Source organism: Spinacia oleracea, chromosome 4 (assembly GCF_020520425.1).
Source record: "Spinacia oleracea cultivar Varoflay chromosome 4, BTI_SOV_V1, whole genome shotgun sequence".
NCBI classification, from domain to species: domain Eukaryota; kingdom Viridiplantae; phylum Streptophyta; class Magnoliopsida; order Caryophyllales; family Amaranthaceae; genus Spinacia; species Spinacia oleracea.
Window position 1 is genome coordinate 7841689 of NC_079490.1, and position 23394 is coordinate 7865082.

Below are 23394 nucleotides of genomic sequence, written 5' to 3' on the forward strand. Positions count from 1 at the left end.
TCAGCTATCTGATCTTCTGTGGGACAGAATTCAAGTTTGACCAGTTCCTTTTCCACATAGTCTTTTAGAAAGTGATGACGAATGTGAATGTGTTTGACTCTTGAGTGATGGACTGGATCTTTTGATATGCAGATAGCACTGGTGTTGTCACACATGATAGGAACGCATTTTAATTTCATACCAAAGTCTCTAAGTTGTTGCTTGATCCACAGCATTTGGGAACAACATGAAGCTGCAGCTACATATTCAGCTTCTGTTGTGGATAATGCCACGGTGTTTTGTTTCTTGGAAGCCCAGGAGACTGCACATGCTCCTAGGAACTGCACCGTCCCTGATGTACTCTTTCTGTTCACTAAATCACCTGCATAGTCAGCATCTGTATATCCTTTGAGATCAAAGTGATCATAGTTAGGGTACCATAGACATAAGTCATCTGTTCCTTTTAGGTATCTTAGAATTCTTTTGACCGCTGTGAGATGGGATTCCTTTGGATTAGATTGGAAGCGGGCACAGACACCTACACTAAATGCAATGTCTGGTCTGCTTGCTGTAAGATAAAGTAAAGAGCCTATCATACCTCTGTATCTTGTTTGATCAACACTCTTACCTTCTTGATCCTCATCAAGTCTTGTAGTTGTTCCCATTGGTGTGTGGTTGCTTTTAGCCGACTCCATTCCATATTTCTTGATGAGGTCCTTTATGTATTTCTGTTGATGTATCATGATGCCTTGTTCAGTTTGTTTGATTTGAAGACCTAGGAAGAAGTTAAGTTCTCCCATCATGCTCATTTGAAATTCTTGCTGCATTAGGTCAGAGAATTCCTTGCAAAGATCTTCGTTAGTAGCACCGAATATAATATCATCAACATAAATTTGAACTATTAGTATATCTGTATTTCTTGACTTAAGGAACAGAGTTCTATCAACCTTACCTCGATTGAATTTATTGTCTAGTAGGAAGTGAGAAAGTCGTTCATACCATGCTCTTGGAGCTTGTTTTAATCCATATAGTGCTTTGTCCAGTTTATATACATGTGAGGGATATTCTGGATCTTCAAACCCTGGTGGTTGTTCCACATAGACTTCTTCCTTCAGATGTCCGTTTAGGAACGCACATTTTACATCCATTTGATAGAGTTTGAATCCCATGTATGAGGCGAACGCTATAAGTATACGTATTGCTTCCATTCTTGCAACTGGAGCGAATGTCTCTTCAAAATCTATCCCTTCTTGCTGATTGTATCCTTTAACCACCAATCTGGCTTTGTTCCTAGTGATGGTTGCATGCTCGTCTTGTTTGTTTCTGAATACCCACTTTAGACCTATTACTCTGTTGGCTAAAGGTGTGGGCTCAAGATGCCATACCTTGTTTCTTTCGAATTCATTGAGTTCTTCCTGCATGGCCATGATCCAATCAGAGTCAGTTAGTGCTTCTTTATAATTTTTTGGTTCAATCATTGACAAATAAGCATAAAAAGCACAAAAGTTTTTAAGTTGTGATCTCGTTGTTGTTCCTCGTCCAAGATCACTAATTATTTGGTCAGGATGTGAGCTTTGATGTTTCCAAGGTCTGGGTTGGAATGATGTAGAGGCTTCTTCCGCACGCTGTTCTGTTTGAGCATTTTGTTCTGTATGATCTTCGTTTTGCGTTTGTTCTACTTCAACTGTTCCTCCTTCTGGTGTTTCAACAGCCTGTGTCTGTTCTTCTATCTGAGAAGTCCTCTTTACTTCCTCGTCTTCAGTTTTTCTTGTGAGTCCTAGTTCGAAATTTCCTTCAGGAGCTGTACCTGCAACAGAGTTTTGGGAGTCAGTTTCATCAAATATAATATGTATGCTTTCTTCCATGCACATGGTCCTTTTGTTGAATACTCGATATGCTTTGCTGTTCGAAGCATATCCCAAGAATATAGCTTCATCACTTCGTGCATCAAATTTTCCCAGTTGGTCTTTTCCATTGTTGTGGACGAAACACTTGCATCCAAAGATTCTGAGATGAGTTATGGAGGGTTTTCTTCCTCTATATAATTCATATGGGGTTTTGTTTTTGATTGCTCTAACCAGTACTCGATTTAGTACATAGCATGCTGTGTTTAGAGCTTCGGCCCAGAAACTTTTTGGAAGTCCACTAGCAATCAGCATTGTTCTTGTCATATCTTCAAGAGTTCGATTCTTTCTTTCTACCACACCATTCTGTTGAGGGGTTCTAGGTGCAGAGAAGTTATGACTTATTCCTGATTCTTTGCATAGGTCATCAAATTTTTTGTTTTGGAATTCAGTACCATGATCTGATCTGATGTGGACCAGTTTGTGATTGCTTTGTCGTTGGACTCTAGAGGCAAATGCCATGAATTCTTCAAATGTTTCTTCCTTGCTGGTTAGGAAGATTACCCATGTGTATCTTGAGAAATCATCTACAATTACAAGCACATATCTTTTTCCACTTCTGCTTTGAGTTCTCATTGGTCCACATAAGTCCATGTGGATCAGCTCCAGTGGTCTTGTTGTACTGATCATTCCCTTTGACTTGAAAGAGGTTCTCACTTGTTTTCCTTTGATACAGGCGTCACATACTGATATTTTTGCTAACTTGGTATTTGGAAGACCTGTGACTAAATTTTTTGAATTTAACTTGTTCATTAGAGAGAAACTAGCATGACCAAGTCTTTTATGCCACAATAATGCATCATCTTCAATAACACTGAGACAGGTCAGATTGGAGTGAGGAACGGAGTTAAGGTTAACCACATAGGTGTTCCCTTTCCTCTGTCCCTCTAAGATCACTGTATCAGTGTTACTGTTGATAATCAGACATTTATTCGAGAAGAATTTTGCATAATTTCCTTTGTCACAAAATTGAGAAATGCTTAATAAGCTATGTCCTAGACCTTCAACTAAAAATACATTATCGATGGAGTGAGACTTTGACTTACCGACCTTACCAATCCCAATGATGTTACCTTTTTTGTTATCGCCAAAAGTCACAGTTCCACCTTCATAGGTCGTGAGTGAGAGAAATCTGTTTCTGTCTCCTGTCATGTGCTTGGAACAACCGCTGTCTAGGTACCATGTGTTGTTCCCCCTCACTTCGACCTGCATTCGATTTTTAGTTAGAGTTTTTAGGAACCCAGCATAGCTTGGGTTCCTTGCTTGGAATCAAATCGCTTCACTTTACCCATTTAGTCCTGGTGTGTTCTATGTTCTTTTCCAAGCTTCGTTGGTTTTTGGGACAAGTGTTTCTGTAATGACCAATTAGGCCACAGAAGGAGCATATTATGTCACTATAGAGATCTACTCTAGTCTTTCTAGATTGACGTTTCTTATGGTTGAAACCTAGTCCTTCTGTGCGTTTGGTTCTAGCTTCTTCTATCCATTTAGGTGTTCCTTCTATTTTGTGTCTAGTCTTTCTAGCTAGTTCATCTTCTAGTTTGGTCTTTTCTTGGTGAATCTTAACTAGTTCCAGTTGAGTTCTTTCTAGTTCATCTTTGTAAAGGTTTTTAGTCTTGGTCACTTCTAGATCAATTAGTTCTTGTTTTAGCCAGATGTTTTCACTTCGTAAGGCTTCACAGATTTCTTTTATGTGGAGGTTCTGATCAAAGAGGTTAAAGAACCGTTTGTCTATATCTGTGTTAGTATTTTTTGTCCATTCTAGCTCATTCCTAAGTTCTTTTATGGTGGTCTGGTGTTCTTTATCAGAGTCTAACTTTTCTTTCAGTAGATCCTCATAATCACTAGTGAGACAGGAAAGTAGATCAAACAATTCTAATTTTGAGAGAGATTCAAGTTTACTTTTAATTTGAGTGAGACTTGCCTGGAATTTTTCAGATTCTGAGTCAGATCCATCTTCTTCATGTTCAGCTACAAGGCATAGGTGAGCTGTTTCTTCGTTGGGTTGTTCCTGTTCCTCATCCGAAGAAGTGTCTCCCCATGCGGCAATCATGGCCTTTCTTACGCCAGTTTTGGAGAATGAGTTTCTGTTCTCTTTGAATCTGTCTTTGGTTGTTTCCTTTCCTTTTCCTCGTTCTTGATCCCAGAGAGGGCATTCCCTGATGCGATGTTCCAAGTTTCCACACTTATGGCATCCAGTATCAGTTTTGGAGAATTTCCGGTTAGGTTTCCCTCGGTAATCTCCATCTTTATAGTTCCTGAACATTCTTCTGAATCTCCTGGCAAATAGAGCAGTTTCCTCATCTTCTTCAGAGTTTTCATCATTCTCAGTTTTTAGAGCAAGAGCCCTATTTTTGTTGTTCTCTGAAGGTCGTGCATTTAGTTGCAGTTCATGAGTCAGGAGGGATCCAGCTAGTTGTTCCAGGTTAAACTTGGTAAAGTCTTTAGTTTCCTGCAGGGCAGTTACCTTGGCCATCCAGGGATCTTGAGGAAGACTTCTTAGAACTTTTCTAACTTGTTCCTCAGGGGTTATGATTTTGCCCAGAGAGTTCAATTCATTGATGATGTTAGTGAAGCGGGTGATCATGTCTTGAATTGTTTCAGAAGGTTTCATGGTGAACAATTCATATTGGTGCATTAAAAGATCAATCTTTGATCTTTTGACTTCATTTGTTCCTTCATGAGTGACTTGGAGCAGATCCCATATTTGCTTCGCATTTTTGCATCCCATTACTCTATTGTGCTCATTAGGTCCTAGTCCACAGTGAAGAATTTTGACGGCCATGGCATTAAGTTCGAGCTTTTCATAGTCGGCTTTGTCAAATTCAGCAATCGGTTTAGGAGCGGTTTCACCAGAGGTGTTTAGCTTGGTGACTTGGAAGTCTCCAACTTCAATGACTCTCCATACTTGATAGTTCTCAGCTTTGATAAAGATCTCCATCCTGTTTCTCCAGTATGAATAGTATTTGCCACTAAACATTGGAGGTCTTTGTGTTGAGTATCCCTCTTCGAGTTTCTCAGTTGTGTTCATAGCTTCAGAATCGTTTTTCCCGACAGAATTACCTGCAGTTAAAGGGTTCTGGCTCTGATACCAATTGTTAGTTTTACAGAGATCCTCAAGAGGGGGGGTGAATTGATATTTTATGGTTTTACAAAAATTAAACTACTAGGAACAGAAACAATAAAATATGCAAGCGAGATTTAGCGTGGAAAACTCTCTAGGCCCAATAGAGAGGAAAAAAACCACGGCCCCTTTTGGGGACTTAAACACATTCACTAATTAGGCAAAACAACTCAGTTTCTTTACAAGCCTAATCTACTCGGGCCACAATCTGTTAGTCGCCTCTGACTACAGATGACCAGGAACAACCCCTCGTTGTTCCTTCCCTTACAGAAGCAGTCCCTCAACTGCTTCTCCTCACCAATCTCTTATGAGATCTTCTCTCTTGCTCAAGTAAGCCTGACTCAGGCTTATCATACAAAAACTCAACACTTAACTAAAATTAAAGAATATTAAACTTAACACTAAATACTAGATACAAGACCACGTAACAAATACTGCTCTTATATGGGAACAGGAACAGACTTCTTTTTAAAGATTAAAACTTTAAAGGTAATACCTGAAAGCTTCCGGTTGATGTAAATAAGTCTGATAAAAGTTTCGTAAAGATCTTAAGGTCTATTTATAAGAATCCAGGCTTTTACCCTAGATTCTAATCCTACACTAGTTAGGACTCTTTTCGAAAGATAGTTTTTCGCAAACAGTTTCTAAAAACGCGTCCTAGATAAATTCTATCTTTATTAATCTGAGAGTTGCAAATCAACTTAAAAACCTTTAAGAGTATATCTTTAAGTAGGATAGTAAAATCAGGTTTAATCTTTGATGTTTATCTTTTGAAAAACAAAAACCGATTTTCTTTAGATTCAGGATTTAATTAGGACTCTTTAAAATACTTTGTTCCCATACTAAGCAATATTTGCTTCTACTGATCTTATACCTTTCTGGACCCTAATTGACTTGCTGGGCTTCATTCTTTTCGGCCCATGATTTAATTCGTCCATACTCTTTAGACTTGCATTCTTCACGAGGTTGGACTTAATCTTCATGCTGCTTCACTTCTTGTCTTGTTGCGTACGTGTCCTAGCTTATGGTGACTTGCTCCTGTCAATCCTTAATTCGACAATTAGTAGAGTGTAAGCTTGTCATCATCAAAACTCAGGAATCAACAAAAAAGAAAAAACATGTAAATTTTTCGACTGATTTCCGGCTAAAATGTTAGAAAACGTCAATATTCTCAAAATTAGACGTGGAAAAGTTGATCCCGATGTGAAAAAACCGATATGATTGACCTGATTCGTCACCCAATTTGCCCCAAAACCACGACACGAAATCAATCGGAAACCTGGCAAAACTGATCCAACTCAAAATTGAAACCGATCTGAATTGATTCGATCCGGAACGACCCAATACTCGAATCTACCAAAAACAAAGTAATATGAACCGATCTTCACCTGAAACCACAGTTCATTTAAAAAAAATATTAAAAAAAACATGTAATTTTTTGACCGATTTCTGGCAAAAATGTTAGAAACGTAAAGCGGGTCTATTTAATTTTTTTTTTCAATTAGCGGTTTTAGTTTAACCGATGTCGACTGCAAGAAATCTTGTTTTTAGCAACAACAAAAAAATTGTCGCAAACCCTTGCTTTGAATAAGTGTAGTTTAGTTGCGAATAAGGGTGTCACGAATTGTTGTGTACTTGTGTATTGCAACAACATCCTCGTTGTTAAAGATATCTTACACAACGACAAATAAAGGTTTTGCAAACTTGTGCTGACGTGGACGGCATTGTTAAACTGGAGTTCATAAGTATCAAACATCAATAACAATATAAACACTTGAAAAGAAAATAAGTTGGCCACTAATAATGCTAGTTTCAATAACAATTCTTCAGTTTAATCATTAATCAACAAACTAGAACCAAACAAATACAATTACTAATCCATACATTTCAAGAAGAAAAAAAAAATAGTACTAAATAAGATTCTCAATGAAACAACAAATCAAATGAAAATGAAAATCATGAAGTTCACAGAACCTCAAAACCCCCTATACCCTTCTGTGTGTATTCACATTCTATGAAACACAATACCATCACAAACCAAAAACAAATACAACAAAAACACAAACATCAAAATCACCAAAAATATGATACACCAATTAAAAAAAAAAAAAACAGTTCATTCAAATTCAAACTCACAAATCAACCTTAGGATCAACTGAGATTGTCTTTGAAGAAGGTGATCTTCCAATAATCGCCTTCTTCGCTTTCACAAGAGAACTCCTCACTTTTGACAATATAGTCTTTGAAGCAGGTTTGCTTACAACTTCCTCTTTACTTTTCTCTTCCACCTTTGTTACAGCTTCTTCCTTTGCAACTTCATCACTCATATGTCCATTTTTCTCTGCTTCTGCTTTCTTCTCCTCTGAAGGTATCAAAGGTGGAGGAACAACCTCAACATCTCTGGTTTTTGCAGCTACTTCTTGTTTCTCGGTTGATTCTTCTGGTTTAGTTTCCTCAGTTTTCACTTCGTCTTCAACTTTAACCTGTTCTAAAACTTCTGTTGTTGTTTCTTTTGGAGTTTCTTCAGTTTCAGTAGCATGGTTTTCCTCTTTCATCATGTCTCCTAGACTAGCCCTTTTTGTAGCTTCACCATTTTCTTCTTTTTCAACAGTTTCTTCAACTACTGGTGTTTCACTAGGCTCACTCACTTTCTCCACTACTTCAGAAGTTGGCTCTTGTTTCGACTCCTCTACGTTTTGAGGGTAGTCAATTGAGGCTAAATCTTTCACATTCACCACTTCAGAAGGCGGCTCTTGCTTCGACTCCTCTACATTCGTAGGGTTCACCACTTCCTCCACCACTTCGGAAGGTGGCTCTTGCTTCGACTCCTCTACATTCGTAGGGTTCACCACTTCCTCCACCGCTACTTCAGAAGGTGGCTCTTGCTTCGACTCCTCTACATTCTGAGGGTAATCAATTGAGGCTAAGTCTTTGACATTCACCACTTCCTCCACTGCTTCTCTAGGTGTTGTTTCTTGCTTCGACTCCTCTACATTTTGAGGGTAATCAACAGAGACTAAGTCTTTGACATTCACCACTTCCTCGACTACTTCAGAAGGTGTTTCTTGCTTCGACTCCTCTACATTCTTAGGGTAATCAATAGAGGCTAAATCCTTCACATTCACAACTTCCTCTTCTACTTCAGAAGGCGGCTCTTGCTTCGACTCCTCTACATTTTTAGGGTAATCTATGGAGGCTAAATCTTTGACATTCACCACTTCCTCCTGAACAGACTGATCTTCTACTGTTATTTTCTCACATTTTTCGCTACCCTCTTCAACAGCGGATTCAACCACATCACTCTCTTTTGCAGCTTCTTCTTTCGAGTTTACTTCTTCCTTAAACTCTTCTTCTTTAACAGCCTTTACAGGTTCCTCAACAAGACTTGCATCTACACTTCTGTCACTCACCTCCGCAACAACAGCTTCTTCTTCGACAGGCTTGACTTCTGACGTTTCCTCTGTCTCAGAAACAACCTCAACACTTGATTTCACAACATCAATGTCTCTGGTAATTATTATCTCAGAAACATCCTTCACCTTCTCCTCCTCTTCTTTACTGTCTTGTTCAGCAGTAACTTCCTTCACCTCAGCCGTAACTTCCTCCTCTTGTTCTGGCACTTTCACCACCTCTTTAGTACTCTCCTCTTCATTCTTGGGGTGTACTTCAGCTTCCTTTTGAACAGGCTCCTCACTTTTGGGAGCTTCAGTTTCTTTCGCCTTCTCTTCAATCACTTGTTCGGTTTTCACAGGAGCCTCTACTGTAGGTAGCTCCTCCTCCTTCTCAACTGGTGTTTCTGCAGTTTTAGGCTCATTTTCGGGACTTTCTTCTTGCTTCACTTCAGCAACAGATTCTGGTTGTGACACCGTCTTTTCATCAGTAACAACATCCTCGGTTTTTTTCTCGTGTACCTCGGTTTTTTCTTCTTCAGTCTTAGGCATGTCTGATTGTTCAGATGATTTGATCACTTCTTCTGGTATTTTCTCCTCTACAATTTGTGGCTCCTTTTGATCTGCTTGCTGCTGCAGTATACCAAAAAAGTAATGTTTTTGAGCAAAAAAGTTGCATATAGGAAGGCTTAACATACAAGAAAAGAATACAATATTATGCACAAACTAAATAAAAGCAAAGGAAAAGGGTATGCAAGGCTGGAAAATCAGGAAAAAGGAAGAATTCTATGTTGCTCAAACTCTATTTTACTCGTGTCTCGACACTCCATCATGGGTACGGACAGTTGACACTTCACTCCGGACCAAAACATGGAGATTTTTTACATTACTACGGCTATGTTATGTTCCACTTATTTTGACTTATTTCGGACAAAATAAGTTCAGTTAAGTTCAGATAAGTTCAGAGAATATAAGTTCAGACAAAATAAGTCGAATAGAATGAAACCTGCTTATTAGGCGAGTCTAGCACATGGGACACATATTAGCCGAGTCTAACACATGGACACATATTTGCCGAGTCTAGCACATGGATACATACTCGATTCAAGTCGACAAACACTGTTAGACGAAAAGATTGTCACTTTCGACACGAGTATATATGATCATGGACCATAACAAGTTAACAACCATTAGGAATCATGTCCAGTTTACTGATCATCATGTGTTCATGTCACTCAAAAATTTGCACAAACACAATCTCATCCTCTAATCTCCATCTATAAATCTATTGTTATAACGGATGCAAGAAAGATAAATTAAGAACGTAAATAAAGAACACGGATGCAACATGGTTCACTAACAACACGATGTGTTGTTCGTAGGGGACTTAAACCGATTCAACACATATTGTAACCTCTATAATACCCAAAACTATATTATAACTTGAATATTAATATAAAACCAGCTCAATAATAACATATAACACAAAATAATTACAAAAATTGCTTACAAGTTCATCCATAAAATTTTCTTCACTTCTAAATTCACTAACAAAAAATCCAGCTTTTTGCACATAAAATTTAAAGAACAGAGCATGCCTTTCATAATAACTAACTAAACTGAGAAGATCCCTAATTCCACAATCATTTTTCATAAGCCGAATCGAACCCAGAAATTATAATAATATTTAAACATATTTTACTAAAAAACAACATGAAATTATTCATAGAACAATCGAAAAAATTGCAAAACAAAAGTAATAATTTATTGAAAAAAAACTTTAAAAAAAAGGAGAAAAAAATACCTCTTTCAATTGTGGCTCAACAACAACAGAAACAGGAACTTCAGTAGCCATAATTCTGAATTATCAATCCTAAAAATAAAAATCACAATTATGATAAGAAAGAAAATGGGGGAAAATGGGGTGTACTTATTTTCTTGGTTAAGGGCGTGTTTGGTAAGAAATAAAACCAAAAAGGGAAAGTTTTGATAATTCACAGTAATTTCTTATATAGAAAGAAAAAGAATGGAAGAATTAAAATTAGTAGAAGAAGAAGAAGAAGAAGAAGAAGAAGAAGAAGAAGAAGCTAAGTGAGAACAGCAAAGTTCCTCACTGGAAAGTGGACGGATTTGTGGGTTGTGACAGATAATCACATGGACTGCTAGCGAAGCTTGATGGACTCAATATTGGATTCTTTTTTTTTTCTAATAATAATAAGTTTTTTTTTCCCTCTTTTTTTATTTTTTTAAAGGTCCCCCTTTTTCAATTCCAACCCACCAAAATTCAATTATTTTTTATGATTTGTCTAACTATTATTAGAAAGTAATCTTTGAGATTCAAGTGTGGTTATAATCATATTAGGGGGGGATTGATTCCATAGTGGTATGGGATTGATATGAGAAATTATATATATGTGGTGCAGGTTTGAAATTTGATTCTTAATATCATGTGTTTCGTGCAGTTCGGAAATGAGTTTTAACCCGGATGTAATGTCTGAAGTAAAGGTACGAGTTAAACTTACATTTTTCATATATTTCTAAACCTCATACTCTGGCATTTGAGACTGGGTTTAAAACTATTAAAATTATCAATCAAACGCATGGTACACGTGGTGTCCATTCTATACCTGCGCCACATACCTAGAATTCGTGAACCAAGCACCTCCTAGAGTCAGGGTCTTGGGGATGGAATGGGGTTCAACTTATGATATGTAGGCTATGTTCTTTTCACGTTGTTTGTTTTACAAATATAAGTAAGTGTTTTGGTGTAAATGAGCTGTAAGGACATTACAATTTGCAGTTCAAATATGAAAGCAAATACATCATTGATATAGCTATAAGTTTATAAATAAGTGCTAGAGTAACTAGTATAAATAGTCTTAGGTGCGTTAACTTTAACATAACAAGTCATATATGCACTCGATGCGTATGAACATTTTTGTTAGGATTGTTTATGTATGCACATATATTTGTTAATATGGGTTTGGGCCTTTATAGTTTAACATGGGTTTAGGCCTTTATAGTTTAACATGGATTTAGGCCTTTATAGTTTGTATATATACTCCTGTGATAATGAATACAAACCAAGGAAACAGATTTCCCTCAGTACTTGTCATGGTATCAGAGCCAACGTGACGCAAAGGTCACGGGTTCGAATCTCATCCACCCTCTTTTCAAAGTGGAATATTTCGCGCTGGGTATGAGGAGGCCTATGTTGCATCTACACTTCAAGCCCAAAGGGTTTTCATGTGAGTGGGCGTGATAGAGTATAAAACTAATCTTGAGGCTTTAACCATCAGCTTAAGCTTTTGGTTGAGTTAGTCCTTTGACAATTTTCAAAGTATTGGTCGTATATGCAAGTAATGTTACAACATTTTATGAATGTTTTTTAATAATTTAAATTTTAAATAAGGATATTATTGACAATTTAGGTGGACACTAAAGTCCTTATGAGTTGGATTAATATAATAGATATATATTCTCGTTATGGTTACATTTGGACAATTTACTACTCCATACTCCTTATAAAATAAACTCTGAGAAAGTTAATATTATATGACCTCAAAACCACACACTGAAAATATTTTTTGTTGAAACAAACGAATCCTATAATTATATTTATTTGTAAGATCTTGTCATTTTCCTTAGACAAACTCCTATACTTTTTTGAATTTGGCTAATGGTAGAAAGATATACTATGACTAGTGACACAATCAAAAAAATTAATCCCCTTTTAAGAAGGCAAATGATAATTCCTTTTTAAGAGTCATGCAACTTTCTACACTTTTTCTAGTAATTATTTTTAACATTATCACACACCAAGCCTTAATTTGTAAGTTCACCTCATTTAAAACCAACTATTATGTCGACTACAACAACTTGTATATGATGTATTATGTATAAAGCCAATTTCTTACCAAATTGTTATATTTTATAATTAAATAGTTACATATTGTGATTAAATAGTTTTGTCCAATAATTATACTTCATATTCAAATCAAATAGTTATATTTTTTAAGGTTTTTTTTGCCATTTAACACCTTAAGAAAAACTAGTTTTTATAATTTAACACCTTATTTTATATTTTATTATATTTAAACACCTTAAAAAGCTAAAAATTTGAAAATCAACACCGCTTAACGATTTCCATAAGAAAAAACGTTGGTTTTTAACCATGCTATAGCTCCCAAAGCACAATTTGATGGTAGAAGGAGTTGTTTACCACCAAATCATGCCTTGAGAACTTTAGCACAGTTAAAAACTAACGTTTTTTCTAACCAAAATCGTTAGTGGTGTCGATTTCTAATTTTTGTTTTGTTTTTTAAGGTGTTTAAAAATAATAAAAAAAATAAGTAAGGTGTTAGATTACAAAAGCTAGTTTTTTTAAGGTGTTAAATGACAAAAAAAAAATCTATTTTTTAATCAAATAATTACTTATTATCATTATATAATTATATTTATTAATAATGACATCAACGTTCTTATGCGTATGACGGTTTCATAAGACACCTACTGCATGTCGATTAGCTGACAAAGAAACTTACCGATGCAATATCACAAAAGTTTAGATGAGACCAAAGTGGCTTTAATTTTGGCTTTCAGGTTATCTAATTGAGTATATCCACCATATCCTAATTTTTTATATTGGCAAATTGGCAAGTGATAACTAATTTTTATTTATTTTAGTCATTAGCCAGGTGATATAAATCAAATAAATATTTGTTTAAATTAGTTTAAAAAGCTAAAAACCAAAAAATTAACGGCCTTAATTAAATAGTGGGGCCAATCATTGCGCATTTTGCCAAGCTTGTACAGCTCATCTTCCACCCTCACTTTAGAATTATGTGATTGCCATTTCCCATTTCTAGTTTTCTTTTTTATTTTGGGCCTTTTTGCCTTTCAAACAATTATATCTTTTTTTGTAATTTTGGAGGTGAATTTTCTGAATTATTTATAACCACTTTATTATATAGTTATATGAGTTATAGATAGATTTTAAATATATAATATTAAAAAAACGACATGATAAATTAAATCAGGAAATTTCAAGAATTTTCAAAAAATGGATAGATGAACATTTTTCATCTTAAGGGGATGATTTTTAAGGTGTGTGGAAAGAAATGTACCTCCTCACCTAAAAGTATTTAATACTATGAACAATAAATGATTTTGTCTTAAATTTCCGGCTTGAAAATACATCCATAACGAATTTTAAAAAACCTTAATACTCCCTCCGTCCTAGAATACTCGACCCGATTTGACCGGCACAGAGTTTAAGGGACTTGAATTGACTTATTTAATTTAATAGGTAGTAGTTGATAGTGAGGTATTATTTTAATATAGTTAGTGGGAGGTGGGTTAAGAGGTGGGGTTGGGGGAGAGTAGGGGTTGAATTTTTAATTATTTTTTGTATGGAGTAGGGGGTAGGTGGGTCAATAGGGGTAGAGTGAGAAATAATATAATATTGTTAGAATATTTTCATTTTTAGAAACAGGTCAAGTATTAAGGGACGGCCCGATAAGGAAAACAAGTCAAGTATTCCGGGACGGAGGGAGTAGTTAATAGCTATGGTCTATTGTTAAGAACCCCTTTAAAATGGGAAAACCTTTTTTATTTGGATACATGTCCATGTCTATCGAAAGAGTGGCAAAATTAGATAATGATCGATGTGGACAATTTCCAATCTTAGATTAAATTGGTTGATATGTAAATATATCATAAATGTTGCATCTTCTTAAACCGTTAATCAATTAGAAGAAATGTATTGATTTACAAAATTTTATTATTGTTTTCTCACACCGAGAATACCCGAAGAGGAAAGAGTCATGTGAAAAAAATTTACATGCACCTGGGATGAACCCTAGAATATTATTTTTTTTCGCATTTAAAGTTTTTCAAATGAGCAAAATTTATCAAATAAACAGAATATACTCTTAGGTAGACCTGGTTATCGGGCGGGGTGGGTCAGGGTCGGTGCGGGTCAAAAGAGGGTCGGGTATTGAAAGGGTCATTTTTAGAGGGTCGATAATAGGCGGGTCAAAAGTGGGTCGCGGGTCAATAGCGGGTCATTAGTGGGCGGGTCAATAAACGAGCAATGAAAAATGAAAAACAAAAGAGTCATGTGCAAGTACAATTAAATACGAAGCTATGCACGTAATTTTTTGTATCATTACTATTTTTATTTTCAAAATAATTGTAGTATAAGTTTGACCATATAATGACCCTGTCCAATAAAGGTCTTGTCCAATAAGAGCCCTATCCAATAAAAGCCCTATTAACTTGACCCTAACCCTATATCCATTGGACTACCCTGTCCAATAACCAGGTCTACTCTTAGGTAATATATTCGAACATAAAAAAACTTTTGAAATTGGGAGTCATGTCGCTCCAAATAATGTGCTCCTTTTAAACTCAAAATAATTTTGAATAAAGAGATGGATAGGGTGGGAAAAGATGATTTCAACATTATTTAGTAGGATTAAGAACATTGAAATAAATAAATGAAATTAAATATTGTGATCATACCTTTTGTGATTCCTATCCTTCCCTTAATTTCATTCATCAATTACTTCTCCGTTGTTTCGTATCATGACTTTCTGAGAATGGGGCAGGGGAAGGGGAAAGTTAAGTAAGTACATAGAGAGGGGAAAAAAGGAGCTCGTTGGAAAAATAAAGATAAAAAAGAGAGGAGTTGCTGTAAAAATGGGACAGCTCACAAGTGGCATGTAATTTTGTTGTTTTTTAAAATAGCAGTATTATGATAGAACAAAAACAAACGTAAATATTTTGTATTTAATGATAGAACCATAATTATTGGGAAATAATAAATCCAATGAATATAATTTCACTCATTCCAAGGAAATTAACTTTAAAAAAATGTGGATTTCCTTGGTAGAAGTAAAAGTTCCTTGAATTTATCACTTCCGATAATCATTTGACTAGCTATGTACGTAATATACTTTCACGAGCACGTATAACAATTGGTCTAAATTATGACAAAGAGGCATTTTTAGTTAGTTTTTTTTTCTCCCTCATTTTTCTCTTATCCACTTTGAAACTATAGAGCATATAGTAAAGGGAATAATGACATATTTAATGGTTTTGGTTGAGAATTTGAGATATATATTCAAATGAAGAAATTGTGACGGCTTGGAGTCCAACACTTGCGGGACTATTGATGGTGACAAATGATGTTGAATTTCTTAGAATATATGTGTATTGTTTTGATATCACACATTTGAAAATTAATCATTTACGTACTAAAAGAGTGTATCTTAACCGACTTTGCTAACCCATTTTCTATATGTCGTTCATTGTAATAATCATAGCCCACTTGTTAAGGAAGGATACAAAAAATTTGAAATAATAAAATATGATGTATTTTGAGTACAATTCAATGAAATTGAAAATCAGAACATGAGATAAATAAATTTAATTTTAAACGAAAAATCACATTGAATTAAAGAGGAGAAGTGAAAATGATGAATATAAATAATGGTCATACAAAAGATTAAAAAAAAATTAAAAATCAAAATCAAAGAAATGACCTATGACATCATGTCACTATGGTATGTAATATATGAGTAGTATATATAGCTAATTGTCCTAGGGGTGTGCAAAAATCAGTCAGATCAGTGACATTCTTTTGGTCTCTGGTTCCATTACAAAATCTTTTAAAACTTGGTTGGATCAAAATATGAATATAAAACACTTAAAAAGTTTCCCTCAAAGAAAAAAAAACACTGTAATATGTTGAAAAAGTACTATATTATATTATGTGAATCTTTATTTTATCTTTTAAAGACCATTGGAAACACAATACTCCATGTGTGCCTTGAAAACAAGATGAATTTGTAAGTATTTTCCTAAAGCAAAAGAATGTGTCCTGCTTTTGCATAAAAGGAAAAGGTGATTTAGAATATGCCAAAACTCATGCTACATTATATTCGAATTTATTTTATCTGAACTTATATTATTTGAAAAAAAAAAAAATCTTTGGAAAACTTGTGAAGAGTTGGAAAATAAGTCAAAGAAAAAGTCGAAAATTTCAAACTTCACATAAAAATTTAAGTACCCAAATTTTTATTATGAAAATGACTCAACAAAAAGTGAGTGGATGGTAGTGTAAGGTTATTTTTCTAAGCAAAGTAAAGCGAAAATTTCACTAAAAATACTTTAAAAAGTACTTACTTGGTGTAATAAGGTCATGACTTTGAGAACATACTTTCTCCGTTACATATTTAGATGACACGTTTTCTTAAGCACATTTGTCAATGCGTTATTTTCAAGGTTAATATGTCCACTTGTAATATGCAAAAGTTATAAGAAGATGATATTTGAAAAGTATATATTGAAACAATTCTTACTAGACTCCACAAGCTCTTAGAAGGACAAACCTGTGGTTTTTCTTCATTATAAATTACAAAAGAAGGTTAAAGTAACTCATGAGAATAGTGTCAACAACAAAATGCATCAACTAATAAGAAACGAATAGAGTGTACTACTTGCGGATTTACCATACGTAACATACCGATGATTTATAAATTAAACTTTATCGAATATATTATTTAAAATACGCGCCAGGGAGAGAATAAATGTGGTTCCACGATTGTAAAGAGCTTTTTTATATGAATCATTGATTATCTTTAATTGTGAAGGGTTAAGAATTGTGTAAAATAATTCCAAACAGAGACTAATTTCTACATCGGCTATTCTCATATTAGATCATTTTATACATACTTGAAGTCAGACCGTGCTTAATTTTACATAGTATACTATCTAATACTGTACAGCATAAGTGACGTGTCATGTGATATGAGTCGTCTGACAGTTAGTAAACCGTTAGATAACCTACAAGAATTTTTATTTCCAAGTAGTATAGGCGTTGGACTTCATCACTTCAAGTCTTAAACCGGTGATACAGCCATATAGGTCTTCCGATGTGGGGATTTTAACGGCCCATTAAGGTCATTTTACACATTCTACTTTATGGGCTTGTGGCCCAAAATAATGTCCTTAAACTACTCGATTAGAAGATGGGTCTTTAAATGATGGGCTAATCCACCAAAAAGGCATCACAATTTTCATAAAATTAAAAGCAGGCCCAAAAAATCTCAATAACATCCTATTTTCCTAGGTCTTTGGGCCCATTACACCATATGCTCCAAAGTCCAAACTAGTTGATTAAGAAAAATCCTTTGTAGCTCAGGTTAGTTGGATTGGAGAATTTTGAAACATTTGAAGATGCAAAACTTATTCGGATAGAAAAAAAAAAAAAAAGACGTGACTATGCTAAACAATCACGAAGATACATGAAACGTGTACGATTTAATTAGTGATATGACATTACTAATCATGCTAAATGACATATAGAGTTATAATTATAGTTTTCTACTATGTTTGTAGGTCGCTTCATTTTTACGCTGGTGATATTACTTGATAAAAAAAATGACGTGATTATGCTAAACAATTACTGAGGTACATGAGACGTTGATATAATAATGTGACATCGCTATAGAATATTTGGAACCAATTACATTGAATAACATCATGTTGTGCCCTATCAGTAACTGAGAAATTAAGATAAGGTGAAAAGTAAGTATGTACACATACGAAACAATATCTCTTATCTCTTATCTCACAAGTTAGCTCATGGACCACAAAAGATCAATTTGTAGGTGCGAGGGTAGAAAGTTTCAACACTTTACTATTGAGGATGATTTGATGTTACTTATGGTGCGTTCTATTCACCTGATTTCCACTTATTTTTCTTGAACTTATCTTATTTGAACTTATTTGAACTTATTAGAACTTATCAAAACTTATTTTAGTTATAAACTGTATTTGGTAAACCCTTATTTTTTCTGAACTTATCTTATCTGGACTTATCTAAACTTATTTTTCCTAAAATAAGTGGAAATAAGGTAAAAAGAACCGGGTCTTAATCATCCGTCGGCATTACCCGACTTAACAAACTTAATTAATTAATTAATTGAATGGCGAAGGAAATAGAAGAAAAAAAACAATGACTTTAGGTTATGTTTCCTAAGAGGGAGTGAGGTTAAAAATACAACACAATAGTAAAATTAAGTTATTCAAACTGTATTTTATGCCTAATTATAATAAACTAGATTATGTCCCGTGCATGCACGGATATTTTAAAATTATTGTTTTTCTTGAACATATTCATATTTAATCATCTGATGTGAAACTTTACGTATTACATATTTTATATGCATAATATGCTAATTTGATCAAAATATTGACTAAATGTATTTTTTTATTATTGATATACAGATTTGACAGAAATATTTCAATATAATGTTAAGCAAGTTATTATGTGGTATTTATTATTGTCTTATTTAGTAAGCCAATATTTTGTTTCCATACATAAATCATTTATAAAAACTGTTAAAAACTAAATAAATAAGTAAATTAGATATATTTTAGGAAATAGGCTTTTGACGGGAAAAAATTGCACCAGGAAGTGACATGTGTCATTCCTGATGTCTCTTTTAGTATATAGTAATAGATTGACCACAATCACTTACCCGTTTATTTCCTTAATTATATTGTTAATTATGGTGGGATTGGAGTCGCAATTAGTGAATTAAACTCTAGTAGTGAAATGATTAACCTTTCATCACCTCCAATTAACACCAATTAGCGAGGGGATCAATATTAAATGATGCTAATTAGTTGGAAAAGAGTATATTACTAATTAGAGCTTGACACGTATTTAAAGTCGACAAAAGAAAATGACACCCTAATCAAATAAACCTAATTAGTAACCTAAAAGCTTAATTAGTTACTGTTTAACAAGTAGATTATTGATGTTTTTAGTAGGCGTAGTCATTATTTTTTTTGGTTATGTGCACAAAAGGAAAACCATATTATGTGGAAGAAGCTACACCAAGTACTTCCCACATTAAAAAAAAAAAGTAAATAACCTGCGCAAAATTTTGGTTGTATCCGGGTACAGTCAGAGCTGGTTGTACGGTTGTGCCCCATCCAAAACGACGTCGTTTTGTATTGTTTGAGATGAATATTAATAACTGGAATGAAAATGAGCATTTTCTATTTCGGAAATGAACATTATTTATTTATTTGAAAATGAACATTTATTATTTCGAAAATTAACATTTACTATTTTGGAAATTAACATTTACTATTTTGGAAATTAACATTTATTTATTTATTTGGAAATGAACATTTATCCACTCATTCGAATATGAACGTTTATCTAATTATTTGAAAATCCTCGTTTATTCAACCAATTTAGAAATGAACATATATCTAATGATTGTGAAATGAGTATTTACTAATTTTAAAATGAACTTAGTTATTGCATTACTATGTCATTACATTGAACATATATTTACATATATTGAGCAATTAAAACATGTCAAATAACCTATTTTACCCAAAAAAATGAACATTTTAGGCATTGTCTATGTAAAATTATACTTGAATTATAAGATATTGGTAGACATAATCCACTTATTTTTCTACATCTTCAATCTTGAATCTTGCTTTTGATGTAGTCTCGAGTTCTTATACGTTTGAATGTGTGTATGAAGTGTGATTTGAACACAATATTTGACTTTTGCGGTTTCAATTTCCTCATTGTTGTAGGCTGAAAATGAAAATCGTAAGTAATTTGATACGATGATCACGACTAATTTAAAAATGAACATTTACTGATTTGAAAATGATGAACATGCAAAGAAAACAAATAGGTTAAAAAGAAAGAACAAGGCTCTAAAAGATGCTCAATAATAGAACAAGAAAGAACAAAGAATACAAAAGGTATAAACAAATAACACAAAAAGTATGAACAATTTTATTATGAACTTTAACCAGATGATTATTATGAACAAACAATTCAACAAAAAAGAACAAACAATACAAAAAAAGAACATAACATTTCAGAAGAAAAAACAAACAATACAACAATTATGAACAATTGAAAAAAACAACATGAAAGAACAAACATTGCAACAAGAAGAACAAACAATACTAAAACAAAAAAAACAAACAATTCAGGCGCTTGTAAAAACATAAAAGATCAATGAAGAGCTTAATTTCATTATGAACATTAACCAGATAATTATTATGAACAAACAAATAAACAAGAAAGAACAAACAATTCTAAAAGAACAAACAACATAAAAAAGAACATAAAATTCCAGAAGAAAGAACAAACAAAACAACAATTATGAACATTTTTATGATGAATTTTAAAAACAACATGTAAGAACAAACAACACAACAAGAAAGAACAAACAATGATTGTCAGTCGCGCGTGCGCTTTTGACTGTTCCAAAGCAGCGTTGTTTTTTTGGGGGGGGGGGGTATAGCTACTAATGGTTGTACCCGAGTACAACAATTAGGGGTTATATGCGCTGGACTTCATCAATTCAAGTCTTAAACCAGCAAACCATTGATAAAACCATATATGTTAGATAATAGTCTTCTCATTTGAGTGTGTGAGAGTACTCTCCCACATGGAAGAAATATGAAGTTTGGGATGTCTTTTATAGACCCATATGCATCATATATTAAATGTGTGATGGGTTGAGTTGTTGGGCCAAATGGAGCTTGGGCTTGATGTGCTAGTATTGGGTTGGTAATATAGATATATATATATTATCAATCAAGACTTAGCACTTAGCACGTGGCACGACATAATTAATGTTAATCTTTTTGCGGTTATTAATTAATATTTCGGTATTAATTAATTAATTATTTTAAATAGGATAATACTAAAGGGCAGTTATTTAGTAACTGTCATATTGGTTCCTTATTTAATCTAATGCATAATGATAATGTTATTCACGTTTTATCATATTTCTCACAATGTCAGTTTTCTTCAAAAAACAAAACACATGGGAATGGAAATGAGAATGGTTGGATTTGTTATATTCCATTCGTGATCAGGGAATCCTGAGGTAGATTAGCTTTGAATCCCATCATAAATATAGTGAGGGCTAATATTATCATAAGGACATAGATTATCTCGTCCTAATCTAGTTTTATGTATTTACGTTTTTCATAATTCAAAGTATAGTATTTAACAATATAGCCATATAGGTCTTCCGATATGGGTATTTTGACGGCCCATAATGGTATTTACACATTCTACTTTGTGGGCCGTGTGGCCCAAAATAATGTCTTGAAACTACTTGATTTATAGATAGGTCTTCAAATTATGGGCTAATCCACTAAATGGCCAGACAATTTTCATAGCAGGCCTAAAAAATCTCAACAACATCCTATTTTCCTAGGTCTTTGGGCCCATTACACCATATCCATATGCTCTAAACTACTTCCTCTATATTTTATTAAAAGATATATTTTCCACAAATAGCCATATTTTATTAAAGGATACACTTTTACTTTTTAGCATGTCATGGTCCTCACTTTCAATTATATTAATATTTTTTTTCTTTGTGTGGTCCCTACCTTTACTCGCATCATCTTTTTACTACAATAAATAATTCACCCACTACCTCATTTTTATCTTATTTTAATAAATTCAACTCACTCTCCTAAACTACGTGCCAGTTAAAATGTTTATTTTAATAAAATACGGAGAGAGTAGTTGTTTAAGAAAATTCATTTGTAGCTTAGGTTTAGTTGGATTGGAGAACTTTCAAACATTTAAAGATGCAAATTAAACTTATTCAGATAGAAAAAAGTAAAAGAACGCGACTATGCTAAACAATTACTAAAATACATGAGACATTGATACGATTTAATTAGTGATTTGACATTACTAGTCATGCTAAATGACATATAGAGTCATAATTATAGCTTGCTACTATGTTTGTAGTTCGCTTCATTTTTACACTGGTGTTATTATAAAAAAGACGTGATTATGCTAAATAATTACTCCCTCCGTCCCGGAATACTTGACCTGTTTTCTTTATCGGGCCGTCCCTTAATACTTGACCTGTTTCTAAAAATGGAAATATTCTAACAATATTATATTATTTTTCACTCCACCCCTATTAACCCACCTACCCCTTACTCCATACAAAAAATAATTAAAAATTCAACCCCTACTCTCCCCCAACCCCACCCTTTACACATTTCCCACTAACTACATTAAAATAAAACCCCACTATCAACTACTACCTATTAAATTAAATAAGTCAATTCAAGTCCCTTAAACTCTGTGCTGGTCAAACCGGGTCGAGTATTCCGGGACGGAGGGAGTACTTGATACATTAGACATTGATATAATGATATGACATCAGTATGAAATATTTGGACCGTTTACCTCGAAAAACACCATATTATGCCCCACTAATAAGTGAGAAATTAAGATAAGGTGAAAGGTGAATATGTACACGTACGAAACACATCTCTTTATCTATGGGTAGAAAATTTCAAACACTTTACTATTGAAGGATGATTTGATGTTACTTAATCATCCGTCGGCATTACCCAACTTAACAAACTTAATTAATTAATTAATTAATTGAATGACGTAGGAAATAGGAAAAAAAACAATGACTTTAAGTTATGTTTCCTAAGAGGGAGTGATGTTAAAAAATAATAGTAAAATAAAGTTATTCAAACTGTATTTTATGCCTAATTATAATAAATTGACCACAATCACTTCGCCGTTTATTTCCTTAATTGTTAATTATGATGGGATTGGAGTCACAATTAGTGAATTAAACTCTATTAGTGAAATGATTAACCTTTTGTCACCTCCAATTAACACCAATTAGGCGAGGGGATCAATATTAAATGATGTTAATTAGTTGGAAAAGAGTATATTACTAATTAGAGCTTGACACGTATTTAAAGTCGACAAAAGAAAATGACACCGTAATCAATAAACCTAATTAGTAACCTAAAAGCTTAATTAGTTACTGTTTAGCAAGTTGATTATTGCTGTTTTTAGTAGGTCTAATCATTATTTTTCATGGTTATATGCATAAAAGGAAAACCATATTATGTGGAAGAAGCTACACCAAGTACTTCA

General features: G+C 33.7%; 2 protein-coding genes across 3 annotated transcripts; both read right to left on the reverse strand.

Moving 5' to 3' along the window:
• Nucleotides 1-3162: 3162 nt before the first annotated feature.
• Nucleotides 3163-6732, reverse strand: LOC130471287 (uncharacterized). The gene is made up of 3 exons (XM_056841329.1): nucleotides 6712-6732; nucleotides 5306-5380; nucleotides 3163-4968 (listed from the first exon to the last, which is right to left on the reverse strand). Exons 1-3 carry the CDS (start codon nucleotides 6730-6732, stop codon nucleotides 3163-3165), a joined length of 1902 nt encoding a protein of 633 aa, XP_056697307.1.
• An 85-nt stretch (nucleotides 6733-6817) lies between these two features.
• Nucleotides 6818-15010, reverse strand: LOC110801032 (uncharacterized). Of its 2 annotated transcripts, XM_056843086.1 has the most exons (3): nucleotides 14922-15010; nucleotides 10201-10269; nucleotides 6818-9029 (listed from the first exon to the last, which is right to left on the reverse strand). In XM_056843086.1, exons 2-3 carry the CDS (start codon nucleotides 10249-10251, stop codon nucleotides 7140-7142), a joined length of 1941 nt encoding a protein of 646 aa, XP_056699064.1. In that variant the 5' UTR covers nucleotides 10252-10269; nucleotides 14922-15010; the 3' UTR covers nucleotides 6818-7139. The 2 variants fall into 2 exon arrangements, with proteins under 2 accessions (XP_056699064.1, XP_021862039.1); XM_022006347.2 differs by lacking the exon at nucleotides 14922-15010 and having other exon boundaries at nucleotides 10201-10595.
• Nucleotides 15011-23394: the final 8384 nt, after the last annotated feature.